At 60.3% G+C, this 27,858-nt stretch overlaps 1 protein-coding gene across 1 annotated transcript; it reads right to left on the reverse strand.

Moving 5' to 3' along the window:
* Positions 1–5,722: 5,722 nt before the first annotated feature.
* On the reverse strand, positions 5,723–27,686 carry NR1I3 (nuclear receptor subfamily 1 group I member 3). The gene is made up of 9 exons (XM_084614130.1): positions 27,604–27,686; positions 23,181–23,378; positions 20,053–20,183; positions 18,099–18,280; positions 15,582–15,817; positions 14,005–14,150; positions 13,125–13,241; positions 12,676–12,781; positions 5,723–7,782 (listed from the first exon to the last, which is right to left on the reverse strand). The coding sequence occupies exons 2-9, from the start codon at positions 23,363–23,365 to the stop codon at positions 7,653–7,655; spliced, it is 1,233 nt and encodes a 410-aa protein (XP_084470256.1). The 5' UTR covers positions 23,366–23,378; positions 27,604–27,686; the 3' UTR covers positions 5,723–7,652.
* Between the last annotated feature and the right edge of the window lie 172 nt (positions 27,687–27,858).

Raw genomic sequence — 27,858 nt, forward strand, 5'->3', positions numbered from 1 at the left:
AACAGCAGCACGGGCCACACGCCGCGCACGTGGACGCACGGCACATAGAACACAACACTGCACCCAGCACAACACACACTGAACTCGACCACACAACACGCATTGCGCACAGACACGCAGCACACACTGCCCATAGACACAAACACAAAATTAGTCTCCCGGTGCCCACACGACACCCCCCCGGCCACAGCATCACCGGCACTCCCTGGCCCAGCGACTCTTACCGCAGCGGGAGCTGAGCTTGGGAGCCTTCGCCGGGGAGGGGCGAAACCCAACGCCCTTCTCCCCACCAGGCAGGGGGATTGAACCAGGCTCCCCCAGGCGAGCGCACTAACCCCCGGCTGTAAGGGAGGTGCCACCTCCACCCCGGTGTACAACTAGCCCTCAAGTCACCACCAAAGTGTTTTAGCCAGAACTGGCTGGTGAGGTCCCGGCGAATTGTCAGGCAGACAGGTCAGCTGACACGGCACTTTTCAGCAACTCAACTTGTCAGCTGAAAAAATGCACCCAGTGCTAAGTGACACACAGAGATATTGACACGTGCACAAACCCTGCCATTAACACACACGCACAGACACAGCCTGCCAGTAACACCCCCCCGCAATTAACACCCACCCACAGACACACACCCTCACACACACACACACACACACACACACCTGCCAGTAACACACACAAACCCTGCCATTAACACCCACCCACAGACACAGCCTGCCAGTAACACACACATACACACACCCTGCAATTAACACCCACCCACAGACACACCCTGACACACACACACACAGCCTGCCAGTAGCACACACAAACCCTGCCATTAACACTCCGGCAACGAACGGAAGTTACTAGATTGCAGGCCCTGATTCTCATGGGAGACTTTAATCATCCTGATATCTGCTGGGAGAGCAATACAGCGGTGCACAGACAATCCAGGAAGTTTTTGGAAAATGTAGGGGACAATTTCTTGGTGCAAGTGCTGGAGGAACCAACTAGGGGCAGAGCTCTTCTTGACCTGCTGCTCACAAACCGGGAAGAATTAGTAGGGGAAGCTAAAGTGGATGGGAACCTGGGAGGCAATGACCATGAGATGGTCGAGTTCAGGATCCTGACACAGGGAAGAAAAGAGAGCAGCAGAATACGGACCCTGGACTTCAGAAAAGCAGACTTTGAGTCCCTCAGGGAACTGATGGGCAGGATCACCTGGGAGAATAACATGAGTGGGAAAGGAGTCCAGGAGAGCTGGCTGTATTTTAAAGAATCCTTGTTGAGGTTACAGGGACAAACCATCCCAATGTGTAAAAAGAATAGTAAATATGCAGGCGACCAGCTTGGCTTAACAGTGAAATCCTTGCTGATCTTAAACACAAAAAAGAGGCTTACAAGAAGTGGAAGATTGGACAAATGACCAGGGAAGAGTATAAAAATATTGCTCAGGCATGCAGGAGTGAAATCAGGAAGGCCAAATCACACCTGGAGTTGCAGCTAGCAAGAGATGTTAAGAGTAACAAGAAGGGTTTCTTCAGGTATGTTGGCAACAAGAAGAAAGTCAAGGAAAGTGTGGGCCCCTTACTGAATGAGGGAGGCAACCTAGTGACAGAGGATGTGGAAAAAGCTAATGTACTCAATGCTTTTTTTGCCTCTGTCTTCACGAACAAGGTCAGCTCTAAGACTGCTGCACTGGGCAGCACAGCATGGGGAGGAGGTGACCAGCCCTCTGTGGAGAAAGAAGTGGAATTCTTTATTTAGAAAATCTGGACGAGCACAAGTCCATGGGGCCGGATGCGCTGCATCCGAGAGTGCCAAAGGAGTTGGCGGATGTGATTGTAGAGCCATTGGCCATTATCTTTGAAAACTCATGGCAATCGGGGGAGTCCCGGATGACTGGAAAAAGGCTAATGTAGTGCCCATCTTTAAAAAAAGGGAAGAAGGAGGATCCTGGGAACTACAGGCCAGTCAGCCTCACCTTAGTCCCTGGGAAAATCATGGTGCAGGTCCTCAAAGAATCAATTCTGAAGCACTTAGAGGAGAGGAAAGTGATCAGGAACAGTCAGCATGGATTCACCAAGGGCAAGTCATGCCTGACTAATCTAATTGCCTTCTATGACGAGATAACTGGCTCTGTTGATGAAGCAGTGGACGTGTTGTTCCTTGACTTTAGCAAAGCCTTTGACGTGGTCTCCCACAGTATTCTTGGTAGTAAGTTAAAGAAGTATGAGCTGGATGAATGGACTATAAGGTGGGTAGAAAGCTGGCTAGATTGTCGGGCTCAACGGGTAGTGATCAATGGCTCCATGTCTAGTTGGCAGCTGGTATCAAGTGGAGTGCCCCAAGGGTTGGTCCTCGGGCCGGTTTTGTCTTCTGGATAGGATACAGAGGGCCCTAGACAAATTAGAGGATTGGGCCAAAAGAAATCTGTTTAGGTTCAACAAGGACAAGTGCAGAGTCCTGCACTTAGGATGGAAGAATCCCATGCACCGCTACAGACTAGGGACCGAATGGCTCGGCAGCAGTTCTGCGGAGAAGGACCTAGGGGTTACAATGGACGAGAAGCTGGATATAAGTCAACAGTGTGCCCTTGTTGCCAAGAAGACCAATGGCATTTTGGGGTGTATACGTAGGGGCATTGCCAGCAGATTGAGGGACGTGATCGTTCCCCTCTATTTGGCATTGGTGAGGCCTCATCTGGAGTACTGTGTCCAGTTTTGGGCCCTGTGACGAAGCGGGACTGTTCTTAATGTTTCCTCTGAATATTGTGGGGGTGCCTCAGTTTCCCCTATGCAGTTCTTAAGTATCTAGGTGGTGGGATAAGGGTGTATGGTCGTTGCAGAGCCCTAGAGGGCAGGTGTGTGCAGGGGTCTGGACACAGACAATGGCCAACACCCTGTTTCCTGGCATCTGATGGCCTGGCCTGGGTGCGGGGGGAGGGGAAGGGACAAAGACCAGAGGACGGGGGGCTGGAGAGAGTTTCAGTTTGGGGCTGGCTGGGGACATAGAGTGAAGGGCAGACGTGGTTACTCACTGCCCCCCAAAACGGACCCGGCTGAGGGGTCCTGTTCTCTGCACCTACAAGCTCTGTGTTAGACCATGTTCCTGTCATCTAATAAACCTTCTGTTTTACTGGCTGGCTGAGAGTCACGTCTGACTGCGAAGTTGGGGTGCAGGACCCTCTGGCTTCCCCAGGAGCCCGCCTGGGCGGACGTGCTGGGGGAAGCGCAGGGAGGGGCAGAGGATGCTGAACGCTCCAAGGTCAGACCCAGGAAGGTGGAAGCTGTGTGAGCTGTGTGTCCTGCAGACAGTCTGCTCACAGAAAGGAGACTTCCCCAGAGTCCTGCCTGGCTTCGTAGGGAGCAGTTCCAGAGCATCGCCCGGGGACTCGGTGACAGGCCCCACACTACAAGAAGGATGTGGAAAAATTGGAAAACATCCATTGGAGGGCAACAAAAATGATTAGGGGACTGGAACACATGAGTTATGATCAGAGGCTGAGGGAACTGGGGATGTTTAGTCTACAGAAGAGAAGAATGAGGGGGGATTTGATAGCTGCTTTCAACTACCTGAAAGGGGGTTCCACAGAGGATGGATCTAGGCTGTTCTCAGTGGTAGCAGATGACAGAACAAGGAGTAGTGGTCTCAAGTTGCAGTGGGGGAGGTTTAGGTTGGATATTGGGAAAAACTTTTTCACTAGGGGGGTGGTGAAACACTGGAATGCGTTACCTAGGGAGGTGGTGGGATCTCCATCCTTAGAGGTTTTTAAGCTCAGGCTTGACAAAGCCCTGGCTGGGATGATTTAGTTGGGATTGGTCCTGCTCTGAGCAGGGGGTTGGACTAGATGACCTCCTGTGGCCCCTTCCAACCCCCATAGTTCCGGATTCTGTGATTCCAACACCCTCCCCCCACTATCACACACACAGACAGCCTGCAATTAACCCATACCCACAGACACCCCCTGCCACTAACACAGACGCACACACTGCCATTAACACCCACCCACACACCCCCTGCCACTATCACACACACAGAGACACACACATCTTGCCACTAGCACACCCACCCACCCTCACACACAGACACACACCCCTCACACCTGCTGTGCACATGGACTCACTCACTCTGACCCTTGCTCCTGGCCACGTGTTGGTCATGCCTGGCCACGTGCCCCAGCTCTCATCTGCGCGGCCTCCTGCATCCCCACTGGACGCTGGGGAAGGCCTCGTCTGCACATCCCCCTCCGACTGCACTGGGCACCGTGGCTCAGCTGGCACGGCTGGCCCTCAGTGGCAGGCAGCGGCTTTGGCTCCCTCCAGCCAGGGCTGTGTGCCCACTGTGTGTGTGTGGGGGGGGCAGTTAACCCAGGGGCAACAGGACCAGGGCCCTGGTGCATGTCCCCAAGGGCGATTGCTGGGCAAGTGCCCAGCTGTGCACGTGGGTGGGGAACGGCACATCCCAGGGCAGCAGACAGAGCCAAACCAGCGGCTGCTGCGAGCCCATCCCTACGGAGGGAGCTGGGCCCAACTCCTGGCAGCATGCCTGCCCTGGGGAGAAGCTGCCACGTGCAGCCAGCCAGTGCCCAGGCTGGGAAGGAGCAGGGCATGGCAGGGGCAGTGCCAGCCCCCCCCCCCAGCATAACCCCCCTCAGCCACACGCAGCCCCATGCCCTCCCCCCACAGCTGCAGAGCGCCACACACCCACAACCCCACCCCACTGCTCAGCCCCACAGTGCCCAGTGTGCACCCCTGCCCAGCTGGGCACTACTTGGGCTGCCCTCCCTCCTGCAGCGTCTCTGATGCCCCCACACTGGCTCGAGAGCTGCCCATGGGCAGGGCTGGGCTCTGCTCAGTGTCTTGGGCGTCCTTCCACCATTGCCCAGGGCCAAACGGCAGCCCCCGCAGGCCAGGCCTGGCTCTGGGACTAGCATCCGGCTGCGTCACGCCCTGAGGGGGCACCTCAGCAAGGCAGCCTTGGCTGAGCAGAGTGGAGCCAGGTGGGCGTCAGTGACTGGAGGGGAGTGGGAAGCAGTAATGGCGGGGGGGGGGAGCAGGGGCAGTGATGGGAGGGCCGGGGTCAGGGACAGAAGCCAGGAGGGCAGTGACCAAGGACAGAGAGCCAGTGGGGGTGGGGAGGCTGCCTGGGAAAGGTGCTTAGGGAGAGGGAGGCCTTGGAACTGGGGGAGGGGAGGAGACAGAATTGGGGAGGGGGCAGGGTCTCCCAGCTACCTGAGCGGGCCATTTGACTGGGAGAGGGTGTTGGGGGAGACTGAGTGACACTAACAGACCAATTGAATGCTGAGCCAGGGAGCCAGGGCTCCTGGGTTCACCTCCCACTGTTTCTGTGGGTGCCCTGGGGCAGGTCCCATCCCCGTGCCTCAGTTTCTCCCTGTGTACAATGGGGAGAATGGCCCTGCACTGCGTGGGGGGCCTGCCAGAGAGTGGGGTGAATGAGGGGTGCCAGGAGTAGACTATGTTTTCAATGCCTCCCCCACCTGTGCCCCCCAAGCAGGTGCCTGGCTTGCACCAAGTCACTGTCCCAGAGGAATAGCTCTCAGGTGTAGGTGGGCTCTGGGAGCTGGGTGGGGGGGCTGCCCCCCGTTAGAGGCACAAGGAGAGTGAATAAATAAATGAGGCTTTAATTTGGCCCCTAAAGTATGCTAGTGCCAGACATGTCCCAGGCACCATGGCCCTACCCCTACCCTCCCCAGCAGCCCAGCCTGTCATGTGTCCCCCCCCAAGCTATGCCCCCAGGAGTCACAGTGCCACATCCCTGCCCACGCTGCCAGCAGCCCAGCCCCTCATGAGCCCCCAAACACAGCCATGGAGCTGGCATGGTGGCATGACCTGGAGCTGTAGGGTGGCCATGGGCGATGTCCCAGGTGTGGGCCAGGCCCATGGCTGATGGAGGGAAAAGTGCTTAGGGCAGGGGGTGACACATCACCCTGCATGGTGAAGGGGGGGTTATTGGGGCCTGGGTAAAGCTGGTGCCCGACACCCCCCCCCGCTCTACACTGGGAGTGTTTCGCTGGAGTAAACGGCCGCACCCAGGACAGGTAGGACACCTGGGTCCTTTGCCCACTGACCCCAGGGCTTCTGGGCACTGGCCTATACTGAGGACTCACAACTCCAGCGACAGCCCTCAACCAAACACCCTCCCCATGTCCAGGGCCACGGGGCAGGAGGGACCCAGTCAATAAGACCATGCGCACCCTACAAGGGCAGCTGATCTCCTTGGCCCCCAGCTGGGCCCCTCTCGGCTTCACTGGCTGCACTTTTGGGCTCATGGCAGCTAGAGCCATGGCGCTTGGGAGCGCCAGGCTGAGAAACGAATAGCCAGAGGCTCAAGTCACAGCACTGCTCGGTGCCTCAGTTTCCCTGTTTAAAATGGTCAATCCTGTGCAGGCCAGCGGGCTTGGAGGGCGCTGATCCTGTGCTAGGGTGGGGCAGGGTCAAGGGGCAGGCCGTGAACTGGGGTGGGTAGGACTGAGGGGGGTATGTCCTATGCTGGGGTGGGAAGGTGTGGCAGGACCAAGGGGCAGGCCCCATACAGGGGCAGCCCCTGTGCTGGGGTGGGGCAGAGCTGAGGGGCAGGCCCCACACTGGGGTGGGGGATCAGAGTTGAGGGGCTCATTCCCTGTGGGATGGGGCAGGGCTGAGGGCCAGGCCCTGTATGGAGCGGGACAGGCTCTGTATGGGGCAGGGGGCTCATTCCCTGTGGGGTGGGGCAGTGCCGAGACACAGGTTCTGGAATGGCGCGGCAGGCAGGGGTCAGGGTTGGGGGTGCACTGTATGGAGGGGAGGGCTGAGGGATGCAGGCCTCGTGCCAGGCTCTCTTGCCAGGCTGGCTGCAGGTGCTGGCACATACTGGGCAGGGCCCTCCTCCAGGCATGTGAGCTGCAGTGGGCAGCCCCACCGTGCCTGCTGGGCCCAGAGCAGGCCATGGGGAGTCACAGGGCCTGCCACACTTGTGGGTAGGACTCCCCTTCCTGCCCTGGTGTCTTACTGTCTGCCACGCGCAGCACTCCTGCTCCCAGCGCTGGGCCTGGCTAGGCTCTGGTGCAGACACTGGCTCGAGGTGACACTGGGCAGACAGGCGAGAGCCCCCAAAGCTGCAGGTCCAGCCAAATGGCCACATGCCCAGTCCCACCCCTGCCCAGCTGCAGCATCTAGCATCTGGGCCTGCCTGGGCTCAAGCGTCAGGCTCGGGTCTGGTCCAGATGCAGGCTGGTTCTGGCCTGTTTCAGCCGTGTCCCTGGGCTGCTCTGTACAAGCGGTACTGGCCAGGCAGGGGCGCAGCTGAGCCGAGGGGTCAGTTTTGATTCCTCAGAGCCACAGCCGACCCAGGCTCCCGGAGCTGAGAGCAGGTCGGATTCACTGAGCGGAGGGGAGAGGATCAACAAGTTTGGGCAGCAGGGTCTGGCTGCGGGGCTCAGTCGAGGAGTCCCTGAGCTACTGGGGGGCAGCAGATGGGCCTGGAAAGTAGCGGGGTGGGCCCGGTCCAGTGGGGTCCTGGCCCCAGTGAGGCAGACCCTGTCCAGTGGAGTCCTGGCCCCAGCGAGAGGGGCCCTGGTCCAGTGAGGTTCTGGCCTCAGCGAGAGGGACCCCGGTCCAGTGGGATCCTGGCCCCAGCCAGGGGGGCTGGCCAGCAGGTCCTGTCCCTGGGCTCTAGCTGATGATCTCGGAGAGCAGCGGTGTCATGATGGTCAGGTCCTGGATGTGCAGGATCTGCCGTGTGTTCTCCACCTTGAGCGTCCGCAGCTCGGTCAGCAGCAAGAGCAGCTTTGCATAGAGGAGCCTGGGGCAGAGGGAGCCAAGTGTCAGCCCCGCCTGCCCCAGTGGTCACTCTGCACCATGGCGAACAGCCCCGTCCCCCCTGCCAGGACTCTATTCCACACAGTCTGGGTAAGAGACAGGGGAAACTGAAGCACATGAGGGGGAAGGGACCTATCTATGCACAGGGTCAGGGACAGAACCCAGGAGTCCTGAGTCCCAGCCCCTTGGCTATGAACCCACTAGACCCCACTCCCCTCCAGAGCTGGAACTAGAGCCCGGGAGTCCTGTCCCAACTCCCATCCCCCCAGCCCCAACTGGCTGTTTCACAGGAGGTGCATGTGGCTGGAACACACAGGGGCGGGGGGGCTAGACTGAAAACCTTTGGGCTAAGCAGCTGCCCCTTGGGTAGGAGGTGGCTGGGTCCCACTGGGGAGAGGGGCTCCCAGGCTGAGCCCACCCCTTCCCTGGCTTGGGAGAGTGACCCCAGTGTTGTACCGCCCCCACCCGCGACAAAGGCCCTTTCGCTTCCAGCTGCCCAAAGGCAAACCAACCTCTGGCTGGCTGGGGCAGAGGGGGTGCTGGAGAGGGCTGCATATTAGTGATAAGGCCTTGTGCATACAAGTGTGAGCAGGGTCTGAATGAGCTCTCCCCTGACAGCTAGTGGGGGAGGGGGAGGGACTTCAGGAGCAAACTGTATTTCCGTGAACATACCTACTCTGCCCGAGGTAGCCAGCAGACAGTTGTGTAGCTCCAAGTGATCAGCTTGGCTGGTGTTGGGTTACAAATCACCTAGTGAAATGTTATCTTCATTGTATGACTAAAGGGGAGCAGAACTGTACTGAACTTGCCCCAATTGAGGGGGTCACCCTCAGCTGAAAGCAACTCGCTAAGCCAGGGCTGGAAGGCCAGAGCCCTGTGAAAGTCAGAGGGGTAGAGATAAGTGTTCCAGTCAGGAGATGTGGCCTCTTCCTAAGGGCTCTTGGTCTGGTTTAACCTGGTTCTCCCCACTGTCCTGCACTTAGGATGGAAGAATCCAATATACCGCTACAGACTAGGGACCGAATGGCTAGGCAGCAGTTCTGCAGAGAAGGACCTAGGGGTGACAGTGGATGAGAAGCTGGATATGAGTCTACAGTATGCCCTTGTTGCCAAGAAGGCCAATGGCATTTTGGGGTGTATAAGTAGGGGCATTGCCAGCAGATCGAGGGATGTGATCATTCCCCTCTATTCGACATTGGTGAGGCCTCATCTGGAGTACTATGTCCAGTTTTGGGCCCCACACTACAAGAAGGATGTGGAGAAATTGGAGAGAGTCCAGCGAAGGGCAACAAAAATTATTAGGGGACTGGAACACATGAGTTATGAGGAGAGGCTGAGGGAACTGGGATTGTTTAGTCTACGGAAGAGAAGAATGAGGGGGGATTTGATAGCTGCTTTCAACTACCTGAAAGGTGGATCCAAAGAGGATGGATCTAGACTATTCTCAGTGATAGCAGATGACAGGACAAGGAGTAATGGTCTCAAGTTGCAGTGGGGGAGGTTTAGGTTGGATATTAGGAAAAACTCTTTCACTAGGAGGGTGGTGAAACACTGGAATGCGTTACCTAGGGAGGTGGTGGAATCCCCTTCCTTAGAAGTTTTTAAAGTCAGGCTTGACAAAGCCCTGGCTGGGATGATTTAGTTGGGATTGGTCCTGCTCTGGGCAGGAGGTTGGACTAGATGGCCTCCAGAGGTCCCTTCCAACTCTGTTATTCTATGATTCTATGATTCAAAACAAAGCTCAATAGGCTTCATTCAGAGCCTTTTGTTATTGTAGGTACCCAAGAAGAGCTGAAATCCCTTGTGGTGGGGCAGTGTTTCTGCCCAGCCTGCTGAGGGCTAACAAGAATTACCAAGAGACTGACCCACAGAGGTCACAGCAGAGAGGCAGATGGCAGCAGAAGGTGGGTGGCTGGCAGGAGCAGCCAGCGAAAGTGGCAACCAGTTATCTGGTGGGGCTAGGTGGAGAGGAACGAACGGCTGGCGGGGCAGCTGGCCCGCACAAGTGCTCAGATGGCAGAGCAGCAAGCTGCACCTCTGAACCCTGGGTCCTCACTGACCAAGGACAATCGCTGTGAGTGGGGTGTGGTGAGGGAGCAGAGGGGGGCACAGTATAGGAACGTTTGATTGTAGAACTCAAGAACATGAGGCGGAAGGGTCTGCCCCACGCACGCTGGTGTCCTGCTCAAAGTTTTATGGTTATGAATCCTGCTTGTGGCATTTTCCCTAACTAATGCTGGGTGACTTCCCTCCTCTCATTAAAAGTTTCTTTTCTACACACAGACTCTGTGCTTGGAGAGGGGAAGTATTGCCTCTCAGAGGAGCCCAGGGGTGGTATGTAATTTCCCCAGGTCACTGGGTGGGGCCTCGAACTGGTTCTGTGTTATATTGTTGAAAACGAACCCCTAGATGTTGAACCTGGCCCTGGTTGCTGCTGGCTCCACCTAGCAGAAGGGTTACACAAGTATGTGTGCTGCAGGATGTCATGTGAGCAGGTGCACACAGATGGCCATGGGAGACGTACACTTAAATGGCTGTGATGCGTGTGTCTACAGTTGTGTTAAGGCATGAGTGCAAGTATAAGTAGCTGTGCGATTTGTGTGTGTGTGATTTCTGGGTGCTGGGCATGGATGTATGTGGCTGCATCGGTGCGCAGTGTCCATGCGTGCGGTCATGTGAGCGATCACAGGGGGGTCAAAGTTCTCCCTGTCCTGGGGGAGCAACTGGGGGGGCTGACTCCCGGGAGAGAACTCCAGAGCTGGACACGAGAACCAACCCCAGCGCTTTGGAGTGGCTCAGAGCACAGAGACAGGACCTTGTGAGGGACTGCATAGGAACAAGCTCCCACAGCCTTGGGGTCGGGGGACAAGCTGGGCCTGCCCCAGCTCCCCTAGACTCAGGGCGGTGGAGACAAGCCAGGCCTGACCCTGCTCCCCCAGACTCGGGGAGGGGAGACACGCTACACCTGCCCCAGCTCTCCATGCAACACAGGCCCACACAGACTGTTCCATGGTTGAGGGTCCATTTCTCTGCTCGGTTCTGCTAAGGAAGCTCTGGTGGTCATAGTGAGCCCTGGTCACAGTCCCAGAGGGGAGTGGCAGCAGGGCCGTCCCCAGTGGGGCCTGCTGGGACCCAGGGCTTGGGCTGGGGTTGAGGACGTGGGGGATCCCCCCAAGAGGGAAAGGTAATGAGGCTGGACCCCTGGGGGTGCAGGCACTTGGGGAGACTGGAGCCATCGGCGGTGCTGTGAACCCAGCCACCTCACAGGGACGGTTCCTACAATCCTCTCTGCCTGGATCTCCCGAGTGCTCAGCTCTGCTCCCTAGTCCCAGAGGGCACAGTGGGACCCTCTGCCCTGGCCCCAGCCATCTCTGGCTGCCTGTTGCCTCCCAGCCCGCTGAATGGGTGGGTGTCACTGCCGGGGCCAGGGTCCCTGGGGAACATGGTGCCGATGGCACAGTGGCAATCAGTCCCTAGCCCTTGGCCCTTGGCCTCGCCACACCCTGGAGCCCCCATCAGGGCTCCCATGGGCCAGTGCTCAGCTCCCTCCTCCCGCACATGTCAGTGTGACCCCTGCAGGAGCCAGCTTCCCCCAGCTCCTGGGAAAGCCTGGACGTCCAGGCAATGGGCAGAGGCCCCGAACAGCTGCGTCCCCCCACCAGTCCCCATCTGATGGCCTTTGCCTCTGGCCTCCTTCCCTGGGCTGCTTGCTGCACCCGCTAGGCCCAGGACACACAGCGCTCACTTGATCCCACCCCACCAGTGGGGCACGTGGCTGGGCCCCAGGACAGCTGGGTTCAATTCCCAACTCAGCCACGTGACCCTGCGTCAGGGCCTGACACCCTTCATCTGCCCTCCAATCTCTCAGTCCCCAGCCCTACAGGGGGAAGATCTCTCCCGGGGCTGGGTGAGGATAAAGCCCACCCATAAGTAACAGGCCCAGACACCTCAGAGATAGGCCGGGTACACACCTGAGCTCCAGGAAGGGCTCTCCCTGCCCTTTTCTGTGAGGCCACGCAGGCTGGGCCATGGTAGTGAGCGTCCCCTGCTGGGCTGCTCAGTGTCTTGGGCCCTGTTCCTGCCAGGAGCTTCCTCCTGCCCCAGCTTTGCTATTCAAGCTAGTGGGGGACCCTCACTCACCTGCCCGTGTGGGGCCAGGAGGGGAAGAATGTGGGAATTTTGGTAATATTTTTATAATTCCGCTATGTGCCTCAGTGCCCAGGCATTGTGTTGTTCTGCCCTGAGTGTAAAGAGCAGGAGCCATGAGGAAGCTGCCTGGGGTGACACAGATGGATAATTAAGGGCTGGCTGGGAGCCTGGAGAGACAATGGAAACCCCAAGGACTAAAGGCTCCACACCTGCCATTTTCAGTGTGGGGGTCCCAGCGGGCAGTGGAGGCGTGAACTCAGCAGGAAGACAATGGGGGAGACAGCAGGAGGTGGCTGGGAAGAAGAACTGGGCCAGGGTCACACACAGGCACAGGGAGCAGAGCCTGGTGTTGGACGGGTGGCTCGTCTCTTCCCCTTTGCTGCTCTGGGCTACCTAAGGCCTCCCCGTTCCATGCTCCAGGGCATCAATAAACCTGCTCTGGCTGGAAGCGGCTCTTTGTGTTGCTGAGGTGCCCAGGTCCTTGAGGAAGAGGGAACAAGTCTCTGCCCAGGAGCCTGGCTACGCTGGACTGGCTGAGCAGAGCTCACAGGGTGGAGCAGGGGGCCCAGGGCTCAGTCTCAGAGGCGGAGAGGCCACATGGCCTGCCCTTGTGGAAAATCGGGGCCCCTGGGGGGTCTGGCACACTGACTGGCACTGTCAAGGACTGGTAAAAAGCCAGAATGTGGCACCAAGTCTGTGGACCCGGGACAGGAAGTCCCTTGCTCACCTGCCTTCTGGCAGCGGATGCCATCGGTCAATGTAGCTCTTCAGTGTGAGGGCCATCTTCTCCTGCAGCTGGTCGATGGTGTGGCGCTGGGTGATGCCAGGGTGGTCTGGGAGAAGGCAGCCCTGGCATGAGCGTGCAGGCAGAGCAGGGGCCATGTACCCTGGGGTCGGGGGCACCTGCATGTATGTGGAGGGCTCAATGCAGGAAGCACAGGGGCGAGAGTTATCCTGTTGTGCAGACAGAGCAAGCCCCGGGGGCTCAGTGCCCACCCCCTGCTCACAGGGCACAGTGAGTTCCACCGGTCAAATGATGGGGCCACGGATATGCCCTCATGTACCATCACACTGTCCAGTACCATGCCCATTGGGGTGGTGCAGGGTGGGAGGTGGCTCAGGGCCCATGGTTGGGGGGGCTCGGGGCTCATCCTGAGGGCCGGGAGTGGGGCTTACCAGGCGAGAACAGGACGATGGCCAGCAGCAGGACATACTCAGCCTCGTGCAGCCTCAGCTTCTTCAGGCTAATGTGGAACTTGAGCAGCGGCTCCAGGTAGATCTGCTGGAACCCGGCTGGAGACAGAGATGGGGGTGATTGGGGAGCTGCGCTAGCTGGCCCAGGGCTCCCCAGTGGGGCCGGGGCTCCGAGCTCAGCTGCCAGCATGCCACAGCCCGGGGAAGTCGGGCTGTTTGGAGCCAGGGCCTGTGCAGAGCTGGGGGGTGGCTAGGAGAGGTGCACTGCACTGCAGGACAGGACAGGGTGGGGAAGGGCCTGCTCCTTGGGGACTGCAGCCTTCCAGCCCTGGAAGCGCAGAGAGAAGCAGGCCGCGGCTCTGCCACCCCTGCCCGGGAGCTGGGCCCCAGGGCACCTAGCCTGGCCCTGCCCTGGGAAATGTCCTCGGCCCACCTGATCTCACCCATGTCACAGCGGGCAGCGATCCTGTGTCCCGTATGCCCTGCGGCAGCGAGTCCCTCGGGGGCAGCACGTGCAGCATTTCCACAGTGTCAGTGCTCAGCCACTCACTGCTTGGCACTGTGCGGCATGAGGTGCAGGGTTGTAGCTGTGTCAGTCACTATTCCAGCCCCTCCTGCCAGCCCGGGGGTGAGTCCCCCATAGGGCAGGGCACAGTGCTGTGGCGGGGTGCAGGGGGAACCACGGTTCTTGTCAGGGAATTCTAGGCAGGGCAGCCCACATTCCCTTCCAGGGCTCCCCTAGCCCAGGCCGTGGGAGCCCCTGTGGGGGACACTGGGGCCCACTGGCAGGGAGCTAGAAGCAGAGAGAACCCGGGGGAGTTGGGCCAGCCCAGCCCCTGCCCCTTGCGCCAGAGGGACTCACCCAGGGCACCGTCTTGGATGGTGTAGCAGTGCTGGCCGCACTCCCAGGCCTTGGTCTCCTCGTTGAAGACCGTGTTGAACTGGATCTGGCAGATCTCCAAAGTGGCGCCTTTGAGAAGTGAGATCTGGTCATCAATCCGCAAACTCCTTCCCAGAGAGAGTGAGAGAGAGCATGAGAGCAGGCCGGGAGCAGCTGCACAGAGCAGCCCAGGGCCATAGGCGCTGAGGGCGGGGGGTAGGGACCCTGTGGGGGCTGAGCTGAGGAGGTTCAGGAGGGTGGGGGTACACTGGGGCAGCAGGGGATGGGGGCCCAGGCATGTGGAAATGTAGGGCTGAGGGGGAGCAGGTGGGAGGGGGCCCAGGGACATGCCTGGGTGAATAAGGTGCAGAGCCGTGGGGCGCAGGGGGTGGGAGACCCAGGAAAGTGGCAGGGCAGGGCTGAGGGGACTGGTGGAGCAGGGTCGGGGAGCCTGGGGACTTGGCTGAGCAGGGAGATGGGGGAGCAGGATTTGCGGGTCCCAGGGATGTAGTAGGGCAGGGCTGAGTGGGATACAGGGCAATAGGGGAGTGGGGAATGGCCCAAGAATGAAGCAGGCCTGGGGGGGGGGAGGTTAAGGGGGTGGGGTAGCAGGGACTGGGGACCTCAGGGATGAGGTAGGGCAGGGCTCGGGGGTGGGACCAGGGATGCAGCAGAGTGGGCTGAGTGGGTTGTGGGGCGGGGAGTTGGGATGCAGCAGGGCAGGGCTCGGGGTGGGAGGAACAGGAATGTGGCAGGGTGGGGCTGAGGTGCAGTGGGGGAGCAGGGATGTGGCAGGGAGGGGTGCAGGGGGGAGTAGGGATGTGGCAGGGCGTTGGGGTGGGGGAAACAGATTCGGCAGGGCAGGTCTGAAGGGGTGAGGATGCGGAGTAGGGATGCAGCAGGGTAGGGCTGAGGGGGATGGGGGAGCAGGGATGTTGCAGGGTAGGGCTGAAGGGTGCAGGGGGGGATTAGGGATGCGGCAGGGTGGGGCTGAGGGGGAGCAGGTGGGAGGGGGCCCAGGGACATGGCCTGGGTGAATAAGGTGCAGAGCAGCGGGGGGCAGGGGACCCAGGAATATGGCGTGGCAGGGCAGGGCTGAGGGGGTTGCGAGGCGGGGAGTTGGGATGCAGCAGGGCAGGGGTCGGGGTGGAAGGAACAGGAATGTGGCAGGGTGGGGCTGAGGGGCAGTGGGGGAGCAGGGATGTGGCAGGGAGGGGTGCAGGGGGCATTGTGGTGGGGGGAACAGGGAGTCAGCAGGGTGTGGCCAAGGGGGGTGGGGGAGCAGGGATGCGGCGGGGCGGGGCTGAAGGGTGCAGGGGGGGATTAGGGAGGCAGCAGGGTGGGGCTGGGGAGCAGGGATGCGGCAGGGCGGGGCTGAGGGAGATGCAGGGGGTAGGAGCGGGGTAAAGCAGATGCTAGCCGTGCTGAGCTGGGCCTGTCAGACTCTCAGGGTCTCAGTTCCTGTTTCCCACTCCCCCTCCAGCCAGGCAGTTTGAGCCGTCTGCCCCCAGCTGCCCCCCTCCCCGCTCCTCGGGGTGCGGGAGCCCAGCCGTGCTGACCTGAAGGCTGGGATCTCCTTGGCGAATTTAATCGCTTGCTGGATGAGGACGGTACTGAGGTCGGCGAAGTGGGGCAGCATGGAGAAGCTGTCAGGCAGCATGTCCTCCGGCAGGCTCTGCAAGGGGGCCAGGGGGCCGCCCTCCTCAGGCTGGAAGACCCCCTGCAGGACCTGGGGAACCCTGGGCTCCTGGGTGCTCTGAGGGCTCAGGCTGTGGATGTACAATCGCACCGGGGGCTGGGGAGACAGAAGCCCCAGTCAGCGCCTTAGTGCTGCTGCTGTCAGTGGAACTGGCCCTGTGGAGAGGCGGCTGACTCTGGGGTGTGGCGAGCCCCCTGGTGCATTGCCCTGTGATACAGCTGAGCCTTGGACTGCTGGGTGCACCTGCTCCAATTTCCCATGGCCCGGTGGGGTGCAGCCCTGCAGGCGCCATGGTTTACGAACCCCAGCGCCGCTTCCACACCGTGGCTGCGGGTCCTCTGCCGAGGCCAATCTCGGGGAGAAGCTGGGACCTGGGGGTCAGAACTTCGTGCACAGGATCCGCAAGTACAGACGCTGCAGCTGCAGTTGGGCCTGAGTGAGGAGGGTGCAGACGCGTGGCTGCTCTGGCCGGCTCGGGAGCTCTGCTGGGATCAGCCCAGGTGGTGTCTCTGTTCACCTTCCCTGAATGCCCCTTCCCACAGGAATTGCAGGTGGGCTCTGCCCAGGGCAGCCTGAGCCCACCCCTGGCTAGGATGGGGGAGGGGATGTGGACAGGAGGGAGGAAGAGGTGGGGGTGAGAGGCAGGAGGGAGGGGGGACAGAGGGGATAGAGAGGCAGCTGGGAGGGGCAGGAGGAAGGGGGGGTGGGGCTGGAGGGAGAGGTGGGGGTGGGAGGCAGGGGGCAGAGTGGAGGGAGAGGCGGCTGGGAGGGGCAGAAAGAGCAGAGGGGTGGGGGTGGGGCTGGAGGGAGAGGCGGCTGGGAGGGGCAGAGGGGACAGAGGGATGGGGGTGAGGGGCAGGAGGGAGGGGTGGGGCAGAGGGATGTGACGAAGCGGAACTGTTCTTAATGTTTCCTCTGAATAGTGTGGGGGTGCCTCAGTTTCCCCTAGGCAGTTCTTAAGTACCTAGGTGGTGGGATAAGGGTGTATGATCATTGCAGAGCCCTAAGGACCTCCTGGCCCGGGAAAGGGACAAAGCCCAGAGGAGGGGGGGCTGGAGAGAGTTGCAGTTTGAGGCTGGCTGGGACATGGAGTGAAGTGCAGACGTGGTTGTCTGGCTCACTGCCCCCCAAAATGGACCCGGCTGAGGGGTCCTGATCTCTGCACCTACAAGCTCTGTGTTAGACCATGTTCCTGTCGTTTAATCTGTTTTACTGGCTGGCTGAGAGTCACGTCTGACTGCGAAGTTGGGGTGCAGGACCCTCTGGCTTCCCCAGGAGCCTGCCTGGGCGGACGTGCTGGGGGAAGCGCACGGAGGGGCAGAGGATGCTGAACGCTCCAAGGTCAGACCCAGGAAGGTGGAAGCTGTGTGTCCTGCAGACAATCTGCTCCCAGAGAGGAGACTTCCCCAGAGTCCTGCCTGGCTTCGTAGGGAGCAGTTCCAGAGCATCGCCCAGGGACTCCATGACAAGGGGTGGGGGTGGGGGTGGGGGGTGACAGAGGTGGGGGCAGGAGGGACCTGGGGGTAGGAGGGAGGGAGGGAGGGCAGGGGAGTGGGGGTTGGGGGGACCGACGGGTGGGAGGGGGGTGGGGGCAGGAGGGAGGGGGTGCAGAGGTGTGGGGAAGGGGGGCAGGAGGACACCCTGGGGGGAGAACAGACTCCAACCCTGGCAGATGTGAAAGTTGCCCCGTGCCAGCACGTGGCCCAGTAACCAGCCCGATCCAATCAGGGAGCAGGAATCCCAGCATGTGACTCAGGTAGCCAATGGCAGCTGGGCTCAACCGTGGGGCGTGAGGCTGCCGCAGCAGCTGTTTTGCTTCCAGCCCCAGCGAAGGGGGAAGGCTCTGAGCAGCCCCCGCGGCCCCAGGCCCTGCTGGCCGGGCCGAGACCGCGGTCGAGCTGGATCCGTGTGCCCGGGGCTGGTTCCCATGGGGGGGTGGCTCTCCGGGCAGTGGCTGCCCCATTGCTTGCGGGGGGAGCTGGGTTGGTGTATGGGGGGCTGGTTCCCATGAGGGGGTGGCTCTCCGGGCAGTGGCTGCCCCATTGCTTGCGGGGGGAGCTGGGTTGGTGTATGGGGGGGCTGGTTCCCATGAGGGGGTGGCTCTCCGGGCAGTGGCTGCCGCATTGCTTGCGGGGGGAGCTGGGTTGGTGTATGGGGGGGCTGGTTCCCATGAGGGGGTGGCTCTCCGGGCAGTGGCTGCCCCATTGCTTGCGGGGGGAGCTGGGTTGGTGTATGGGGGGCTGGTTCTTGCGGGGGGGTGGCTTTCGAGGCAGTGGCTGCCGCATTGCTTGCGGGGGGAGCTGGGTTGGTGTATGGGGGGGCTGGTTCCAGCGGGGGTGTGGCTGCCCTGGTGCTACAGGGGGGCTGGGGCTCTTACCCGGCAATGCATGAACTGGGAGAAGCCGGAGTCGAAGTGCTTCTTGTGGGCCTCGATGAGGATGCTGATGAGCTGCTCCTGCTCCTCTGTCAGCTCTGCTGGCTCCCCCGCCAGCTCCTGCTCCTGCTGCTTCTGCTTCCGCAGGACCCGGCGCATCTGCAGAGCCTCCTCTGACATGATCACTGCCAGGCCATGGGGCAGGGGTGAGGGGCTTGCCCCAGCAACAACTCCCCAGGCCCACGCTGACAGATGCCTCCCAGCTTCCTCTCCCTCAGCCCTGCCCGAGAGCCTGGGGAGCTCAGCATGGTGCTGCCCCAGCCATGGGTTCCATGGCCCTCCTGGCAAACCAGCTGGAGGGAGCGGGGCCTAGTGGGAGAGTAGGGACTGGGAGCCAGGGCTCCTGCATTCTAATCCCAGCTCTGGGCTGGGGAGAGTGGTGGAGGAGCAGGGCTGAGTCAGGACTCCTGGGTTCATCCTAGAGCTAGGAAGAAACCCCAGCCAGAAAAGGACAGGAGTCTAGTGGGTAAAAAGGGAGGCTGAAACTAGGCTGCAAGGGTTCTCTTCCTGGCTGTGGGACGGAGAGGGGTCTAGTGGGCAGAGCAGGTGCCTGGGATTCCAGACTCCTGGGTTCCAGCTCTCAAGGGGGCTCACCAGTGCCCTTGGGCGAGTCTGCCTGCTCCACGGCAGCATGATGGAGTGCTGTGAGTCCTGGAGGAAGGAGTATGGCCTCGTGGCCCTATAAGCCTGGGTGCTCCTGGCATTTGCCAGGGACATGGCAGCGTGTGTTAGCTGGACGCTCAGCAGTAATGGTAGTAAAGACAGGAGAGTCACTTCCACCAGGAGAGCCTCCCCCTCACCCCCAGTGTTATGGGACAGTTCTCCAGGGGGCCAATGCAGCCCCTGCCAGACAGGGTTGCTTTTAACGCATCAGGGGCACTAGCCACCCTTCTCTGAGCTGGGGCTGCACCGGCAGAGGATGGGGGGACTCGGGGCCGGGCAGGCAGACTCTCCAGAGCCAGTACTGGAGTCAGATAGCAGATACATGCTGCAAATCAGAGACCTTGGCTGCTCCACAGGGGAAGCACAAAGCAGCCCAGTGAGCTATCCACACAACCCCTAGTCCCCCAAGTGAGCTATCCATGCAGCCCCCGTAGTGAGTGATCCATGCAGCACCCAGCCCCCCCCCCAGAGAGCTATCCACGCAGCACCCAGCGAGCTATCCAAGCAGATTCCCCAGCCCCCCCCAGCGAGCTATCCAAGCAGATCCCCCAGCCCCCCCAGCGAACTGTCTGCCCAGCCAACTATGCATTCAGGACCTAGCCTCCCCGTGAGCTATCCCCACAGCCCCCCAACAACCTATCTGCCCAGTCCCCCCAGCGAGTTATCTGCCCAGCACCCAGTGTTGCAGGGGCTACTCCTCTGGGTGACGCTCCAAGGCCCCTGCGTGCCCCGACACTGCTGATGGCTTGATCCTCTTCTCCCTCCCTGCCAGCTGCTCGATGGGGATGGGGACAGAGCAGATGCAGCAGAGAGTGGCTGGGTGGCTCTGCTGTCACCAGCAGGGGTGTTGCTGGGGGGCAACAAGGGGTGAGTACTAGGCAACAGTGACCTGGAACATATCGCATGGCACCAGCCCATCGCCTTGCGAGCCAGGACCCCCCGCATGGCACCAGCCCAGCACCCTGCTAGCCAACCCCCCGCATGGCTGTGCTGTGCTGGGATTCCCACACAGCATCAGCCCTGCACTCCTCTAGCCTGGCATCCCCCCACCGGGGCATTCGTTAACGGAAGGTGCCTGAGCCCAGAGGGGAGCACCCCCAGGCTGACAAGGCTGCAGCACAGATACTCCCTGAGTGCCAATGTCCTGGGGAAAGTGGCCCTTGCACCTCCCCTGCCAACCTCCCCAGGGCCAGACACCAGCTGCAGGAGGGCAGGGAGCCGAGCCCCGACTTACTGTCCTTCCTCATGCCAACGGCCAGGCACTTCTGGAGGCGGCAGGCTTGGCACTGCCGGCGCTTGGCTTTGGTGATGGTGCAGTTGTGGGTGAAGGGGCAGGTGAAGCAGACGCCCTTGCTGATGGACCGCCTGTAAAAGAGGGGAGGGCTTGGGGGACAGGAGAGACTCCCCCTGCCCTGGGAGAGGGTCAGGGAGCCCTCCCTGCCCCTCACAGTGAGAACCCCAAGTGGGCATCCTGTTGGACCTGGCACTGCAAGGCTCAGAGCAACTCAGGCAGGCAGCCCCGGCACTCCTCAGCGACCCGCCATCCCCTCCCAGCCTTCTGCTGGCTTCATCCCCAGCCTGCTCCATGCAGCACTGCATCCCTGCCGGGCACAGCACAGCCTGCTGCTCGTGCTCCCCTCCCATCCAGGCACTCGGATGCCCAAACCAACGTGCAGCATCCTTGCTAGGAGCAGGGGCTTCTGGGTCATTTCCAGCTGCAAGGCACTGCTTTGTGGGATAGAGCTGGGGGAGCCGGCTCCTAGCTTCCTCTCCATCAAACCGTCCCAGCTACGCTTTCCCTGACGCAGGGTCGCCATGTCTGTGTGTCTGGGCAGGGGGGCGGGGGGTGCTGGCACAGGTATTGAGCAACACAGACATGTAACATGCCAACACGTTGGGGTGTGCCAGCTCTCTGCTCCCCCGAGATCTGCCCCCTATGCAGATGGGTAGGCCCACACTTCCTATGCTTGCTCTCACACACACAGATGGTTATTCCAGCACACACAAACAGACAGATGGCTATGCCACCGTGTGTGCACACACACACAGAATGGTAAATGGTGCTGCAAGAAGCCATGGGGAAGAGGCTTTGGGCCCTGCCCGCAGTAGTCAGTTGCAATGCCTGGAACAAGCCCATTTGGATCAACCAGGGAGTCTAGAACTGTTTCTTCCCTGAGTGGAGGAGAAGCCACAAGCATTAAAGCTGCCCCAAAGTCCTGAAACCTCAACACCTTTCCCTGAGAATAAGCCTCACAATGAAACAGAGTCACTCTGGGGCAGGGGGATGGGAGACCTCAAAGGAACATGCAGCATGCCGCAGGAAGTGGTGCATGTGGCTCAGCGTGGCACTGGGGCACGGTGCTGCAGGGAGCAGGGTGGGGGAGCAGAAGGGGCACTCGCCCTGCACAGCCAGCGATGACCTCAGTGCCCCAGACTGGCACTAGGGGGCACTGGGCCGCAGGGATCGGGGTGGAGGCACAGTAGGGAGTGCTGTATGGGTGTCAGGTCGCCGGCAGTACTGTGCAGTGGGTAGTTACCCTGGTTAGCCATGCAGGGATGCTGCTGCCCATCAGGGCTGGCATGTGGCTTGGGCTGGCACGTGTCTCAGGCTGGCAGCTGCAGGAGGCAGCCGGTGAGGCCCAGTTCAGTCAGCACATCCCATTACATGACCGGAATCTGCACAGTGGCCTAGAGCAGGGACCTTGCTGAGTGCTGCCGAAACGCAGCCTGGCTGGAGCCAGAGCTGACCTGGGTGAATCTGGGGGGCTGGGCAAGTGGACAAGGGCCTGGGATCCAAGCTGAGCCAGTGCCAGCTGAGCCCTGCAGGGAGGGACAGGCCTGGACAGTCATGCCCAGCAGAGTGTCCCAGCAGCACCCTGCGTCACTGGCACGGCTGTACTTGCCTGGGCATCAGCTGAGATAAACCTGGGGTCAGCAGCAGCAAAGGCTCGTGGAGACGAGCACATGGCCGGCTGTGAGCCACAGGACAACACAGCCACAGGGCAGCTGCCATGAGGGCTGGACACAACAGACACTGAGCCAGGGCATTGCCTGTGTGCACACAAACACATACCGCACCCTCCCCCAACGCACAGACATGCTATGCACACATGCCCATCCCAATGCATACGCATACCTGGGTACACACCCAGATATATATCCCAATGTGCACTCCTGATATACACACGCCAGTGCATAACACACTCCTGCACACCCCAATATACAGACACATCCCAATACACACTCATATACCCCCCGCACAGACACACCCACATAAACATCCCAGTGCACACCCCAAATGTGCACATCAACACACACACACACCCATACACATCCACAACATACACATCCCTTAGAGAAACACCAGTTTACACATACACCTTGTACACTACACCCCCTCACAGCTGAGGGTAACTGCACCTGTATTCCCGCTCTGTGGTCTCTTGAGAGCCCCTTCTTGAGGCTTCCAGCTCCCAGCCATCACCTCACTTGGGCCAAGACCCACGTCTCGCTCCCTCCTGAGCAGCACTTTAAGGCTGCACAGCCCCCTGCGTTACACTATGACATTCCCAGCAAGGCCAGCACCTGCATCACGCCTTCTCGCCAAAGACAGTGCCTGGGCTGTTACCAGGGACCCCCCAGCCCTTCCCCAGCAGAGCACATGTATTTGAAGGACAAAAGCATCCCAGAGGAAGGGTAACGGTGAGAAAGCTGTGCACATGCACTAACCAGACAGGCCCGGCCCCGCCGCCTTTCCAACCTTTCAGCAAGGTTCAGACCTGAATCTGTTCAAACTCAGCCTTTGTAACGCACCCTCTTCCTTTGTCCTCTGTGACTGCCCTGCCCTAAAGCAGTCTCTGCAAACCACCCCAGGGTGGTACCTCTCCAGAGCTGTTTACAATCACCAGGGCTGTAGGAATCACCTCCCCCTGTTGCTGTTTTTAGGTCCTGGCAGAGCTGTGGTAACCCTCTCCCATGGAGCTGCTCCAATCCCAGGTCACAAAGATACAGCAACCATTCATAAACTGGATACAGCACGGTCCCCTGAGATGCTGCATGCGGTCGCAATACCAGTCAAACCCCTACAAACACGCACATCTCACTGCAAACCTCCTCACATACAAGCACATAAGAAAACCATTACACACTACACATACCCTATGCACACATGTATACACACCACTGCACCCCCACACCCTAACCCTCCCTGTTCTGAGGGGTGTTGGGTGTGACCCAGGGCAGTGCCCTGCCTGCGCAGCGCCAATAGGGGGCAGTGTTTACCCTCGCCAGCCCCATGGGGTGGAAAGACTCAGGCCCAGGGAGTTGGAGTTGGCAGGGCGATGGCACCAGGGGGGCCCTCACCTGAAGAAGCCCTTGCAGCCCTCGCAGGTCATGACATGGAAGTGGTAGCCGGTGGCTCGGTCGCCGCACACGGCGCAGATTTTCTCCTCTCCCTCTGGCTCCCTGTCCTCGCTGCTCCCAGCCCCAAGGCTCAGCATGCTGGGGCTGCTGCTGCTGCTGTTCTCCCTATCAGAGGGGCTGAGCATGGCGGGGAAGCTGCTGTGGGGAGAGGAGAGTCAGCGACAGGCCTAGGCTCCAGCAGACCCCACATGACCCAGGTCAGACCATGCCATGTGGTCCTTCCATAGAGGCCAGTCCAGCCTGCTCTCCTGGCCCTCCCCCAGGAGACGGCTCCCCATCCTTGGGGCCCCATTTCTCCTCCACCCTCCCTTCCCCAGGAACAGGCCCCCCGTGGATCCCAGTCACAGAGCCCCCCACTCCCCTTTGTTTATGCTCCTGCAGGCATTGTGCAGTCACATGACAACTTAGCTGTTGCTGTCGGTTGTACGTGGCAGGTGCCCAGATACTGCGGCAGTGGGTGGTGGGAAAACTCCTGATTCATGCAGACACACACACACAGATGCTGTTTCTCTCAAAGCCTGGTCGAGTGGGTTTGGGGAGAGCCTGTATCATCCCAGCCTTCATCGGCCACGGAGCCCATCCCCCACGCTCCAAAGAGCCTTAGGGGGAGCTTTTCTCTGGGCCGCTGGGCCGGGAGTAACCAGAACTGTGCTAACGCCAGCGAGGGAGGCAGCAGATGGCAGCGGTCAGATGGCCCCACTGCCTGTCACCTACCCATGGGGGATCTTCTACCAAGTGAACTGGGCCTCTCGGGGGCCATCTCGCGCCACGGGGGCTACGGAACAGGCAGGACCTGCCAGCAGGGGGCAGCACTCTCAGCTACAGCATTTCTCTGCCCCCAGTTACCCTCTGGCAGCCGCACTGGCCCCACATTCTGCCTCCACCTCTGCAGTGCAGCCCCAGTGCACAGTGTGTTGCTGCCTCTGGAACGCTGCTGCCAATGCATGAACGTGGCTAGCGGCCAGCTCCCCCTCCCACAGCTGAGCACGCTCTGCAGGGAATCCATCTTTTATCCCCCAACTACCCCCATACACCCCTCTGGCTATCCCCATACCCCCCTTCTATCCCCATACACCCCTCTGGCTATCCTCATACCCCCCTTCTATCCCCATAAACCCCTCTGGCTATCCCTATACCCCCCCTTCTATCCCCATACACCCCTCTAGCTATCCCCATACCCCCCTTCTATCCCCATACATCCCCATCTACCCCCATACACCTCCTTCTATCCCCAGACACCCCTCTGGCTATCCCCATACCCCCCTTCTATCCCCATACACCCCTCTGACTATCCCCATACCCCCTTCTATCCCCAGACACCCCTCTGGCTATCCCCAGACACTCCCTTCTATCCCCAGATACCCTCATCTATCCCCATACACCCCTCTGGTTATCCCTATACCCCCCCTTCTATCCCCATACACCCCTCTAGCTATCCCCATACCCCCCTTCTATCCCCATACACCCCCATCTACCCCCATACACCTCCTTCTATCCCCAGACACCCCTCTGGCTATCCCCAGACACTCCCTTCTATCCCCAGATACCCTCATCTATCCCCATACACCACTCTGGCTATCCCTATACCCCCCCTTCTATCCCCATACACCCCTCTGCCTATCCCCATACAACCCCATCTATCCCCATACACCCATCTATCTATTCCCATACACCCCTCTGGCTATCCCCATACTCCCCCTTCTATCCCCATACACCCCTCTGGCTATCCCCATACACCCCTCTGCCTATCCCCAGATACCCTCATCTATCCCCATACACCCCTCTGGCTATCCCCATACACCCCCATCTACCCCCATACACCCCTCTGCCTATCCCCATACAACCCCATCTATCCCCATACACCCATCTATCTATCCCCATACACCCCTCTGGCTATCCCTATACCCCCCCTTCTATCCCCATACACCCCTCTGGCTATCCCCATACACCCATCTATCTATCCCCATACACCCCTCTGGCTATCCCCATACACCCCCTTCTGTCCCCATACCCACCCATCTATCCCCCCCCGCCACACACACCCCCTTCTGTCCCCATACACCCCTCTATCTACCTAGTGATCTAGCTTTCTCAGTACATAGCTGGTCCTGCTCACTGCTATATCCAAGCCCCATCACAATGGTTTATGGGTTGTCTCCTCTCAGCCCCTGGGGAGTAGGGACATTTGCTCCCCACTTTACAGATGGGCAGGAAGCCCCAAGAGAGCAGGGGCTGGCTTCACAGAGGGCCTGAGATGCTGTGATGCTGAGCTGGGACAGTACTCACTTTTAAGGACCTAGCAAATCACAGGAACACCCTGCGACCCACCCAGCCAGAGCTAGGGGTCTGGGCTCCCATACACTGAATGGTTGGTTTCAGAGTAGCAGCCATGTTAGTCTGTATCTGCAAAAAGAACAGGAGTACTTGTGTCTCTAATAAATTTGTTAGTCTCTAAGGTGCCACAAGTACTCCTGTTCTTCATACACTGAATGCAGGGGAGAGCCGGCTGATACTGCGACCCACACAGCCAGAGCTAGGGGTCTGGGCTGCCATACACTGAAGGGGGGGAGGGGCGCCTGACACTGTTGCGACCCACACAGCCAGAGCTAGGGGTCTGGGCTGCAATACACTGAAGGGGGGGAGGGGCGCCTGACACTGTTGCGACCCACACAGCCAGAGCTAGGGGTCTGGGCTCCCATACACTGAAGGGGGGGAGGGGTGCCTGACACTGTTGCAACCCACACAGCCGGAGCTAGGGGTCTGGGCTGCAATACACTGAAGGGGGGGAGGGGCGCCTGACACTGTTGCGACCCACACAGCCAGAGCTAGGGGTCTGGGCTCCCATACACTGAAGGGGGGGAGGGGCGCCTGACACTGTTGCAACCCACACAGCCAGAGCTAGGGGTCTGGGCTCCCATACACTGAAGGGGGGGAGGGGCGCCTGACACTGTTGCAACCCACACAGCCAGAGCTAGGGGTCTGGGCTCCCATACACTGAAGGGGGGAAGGGGCGCCTGACACTGTTGCGACCCACACAGCCAGAGCTAGGGGTCTGGGCTGCCATACACTGAAGGGGGGGAGGGGCGCCTGACACTGTTGCGACCCACACAGCCAGAGCTAGGGGTCTGGGCTCCCATACACTGAAGGGGGGGAGGGGCGCCTGACACTGTTGCGACCCACACAGCCAGGGCTAGGGCCCAGGGCTCCCATACACTGAAGGGGGGGAGGGGCGCCTGACACTGTTGCGACCCACACTCCAACATGCTGGGGAGAGCCACCTACGCCAGTCAATGGGAGATGCCAACCGAAGGGGTGTGAGCTAAGCCATGCCCCCTCACCAAGCTAGGCACCTAAGCCCTGGCTGCAGGGAGCTGCCCAGCTCTGCTAGCCAGTCACCTGGGAGCCCCGCACATGGCGTCTGGCACCTCAGGCCTTTCTGGTGAGAATGAGAGAGGCAGGTGTCTCGCTCCACAGCAAACTGTCCAAGGAGGAGGGGCAGCAGCAGCTGCTTTATTCATACTAGCCCAGTGGGTAGAGCACTCGCCTGGCTGACCTGGCTTCAAGTCCCGTCCTAGACCAAGCCAAGCATCACTGCAATGTGTGTGCAACGCTCTGTGCCCACCCAGCAGGGGCAGTTTTTGCTTCTCGGGCTGGACCTGCCCTGCCCTGCTGGAGTCAGGAGGAGCCCAACCTCTTGGTGCCTGTTGTGCTTGGTCCCCCTCGTCAAGGTGAAGCAGGCTGCTCTGGGAGCCAAGGTGACCTGCCTGGCTGTGGGGAGCTGTCCCCACAGTCCCCTCCCCGACCGGGTTAGTCTGGGGCCCATGCGGGGAATGTTAACCCAGCGTGGGGGAGATTAGCCAGCCTGGAGAAGGCAAAGTTCATTAGAAATGGGCAGCTGTCCAGGGCTGGGAGCACCAGGCAGAGATCGGCACCCAGAGGGGGACAGAGGGGGCAGGGAGGAGGCTGAAGGCCTGGGCTGGGTGGCTCCCCCAGTTGTGGTGGGGCAGGGGTAGCTGCGGAGCTCTCATGATTCCCCAGAAATCACTTGTTCAAAGCCCCCTTTCCCGACCAGAGACCTGCCTTGTCAGTCTCCCCGCTGTTCACTCACATTGGCCCCAGTCCCTCTCACTCTCCTGAGCAGGGCTGAGCCCAGCCAGGGGGCCCTGGCTCGCCTGGGACCCCCATTGGTGCAAAGACCCGGGGACCTCGCCTGGCTGGCCCTGAATCAAGAGGGGCATTAACTTCAACTCCCTGTCTCTGTCCCTTCTTGACGCATGGAAACACAGGCGGAGACCCTGTGCCATCCCAGCCCCTCAGCCTAGCTGCCCCCCGCCCCTCCCTCCCATCCCGGGTGCCCGCTCACCGACGGTGTGGGTTGCGGGTGTGTGGCTGGGAGCGGGTGGGGGGCTGTCTCCCAGGCTCCCCGCAGGCCGGGACTCTGCTCCCTCCCCAATGGCATTCACACAGACAGATTCGGATTGATTTATTTCACAGCCTGGGTGGAATTTGAACTTTGAACTTCAAGGAGTGGAGGCCAGGAGCAGCAGGGAAGGGTGGCAGGGAGTAGCTGTGGGGTAAAGGGAGGGGGGAGCAGCTGGAGGGTAAGGGAAGTGGGAGC

The sequence above is a fragment of the Lepidochelys olivacea genome (genome assembly GCF_965140295.1).
Source record: "Lepidochelys olivacea isolate rLepOli2 genome assembly, chromosome: 24".
In the NCBI taxonomy this organism is placed as follows: Eukaryota; Metazoa; Chordata; order Testudines; family Cheloniidae; genus Lepidochelys; species Lepidochelys olivacea.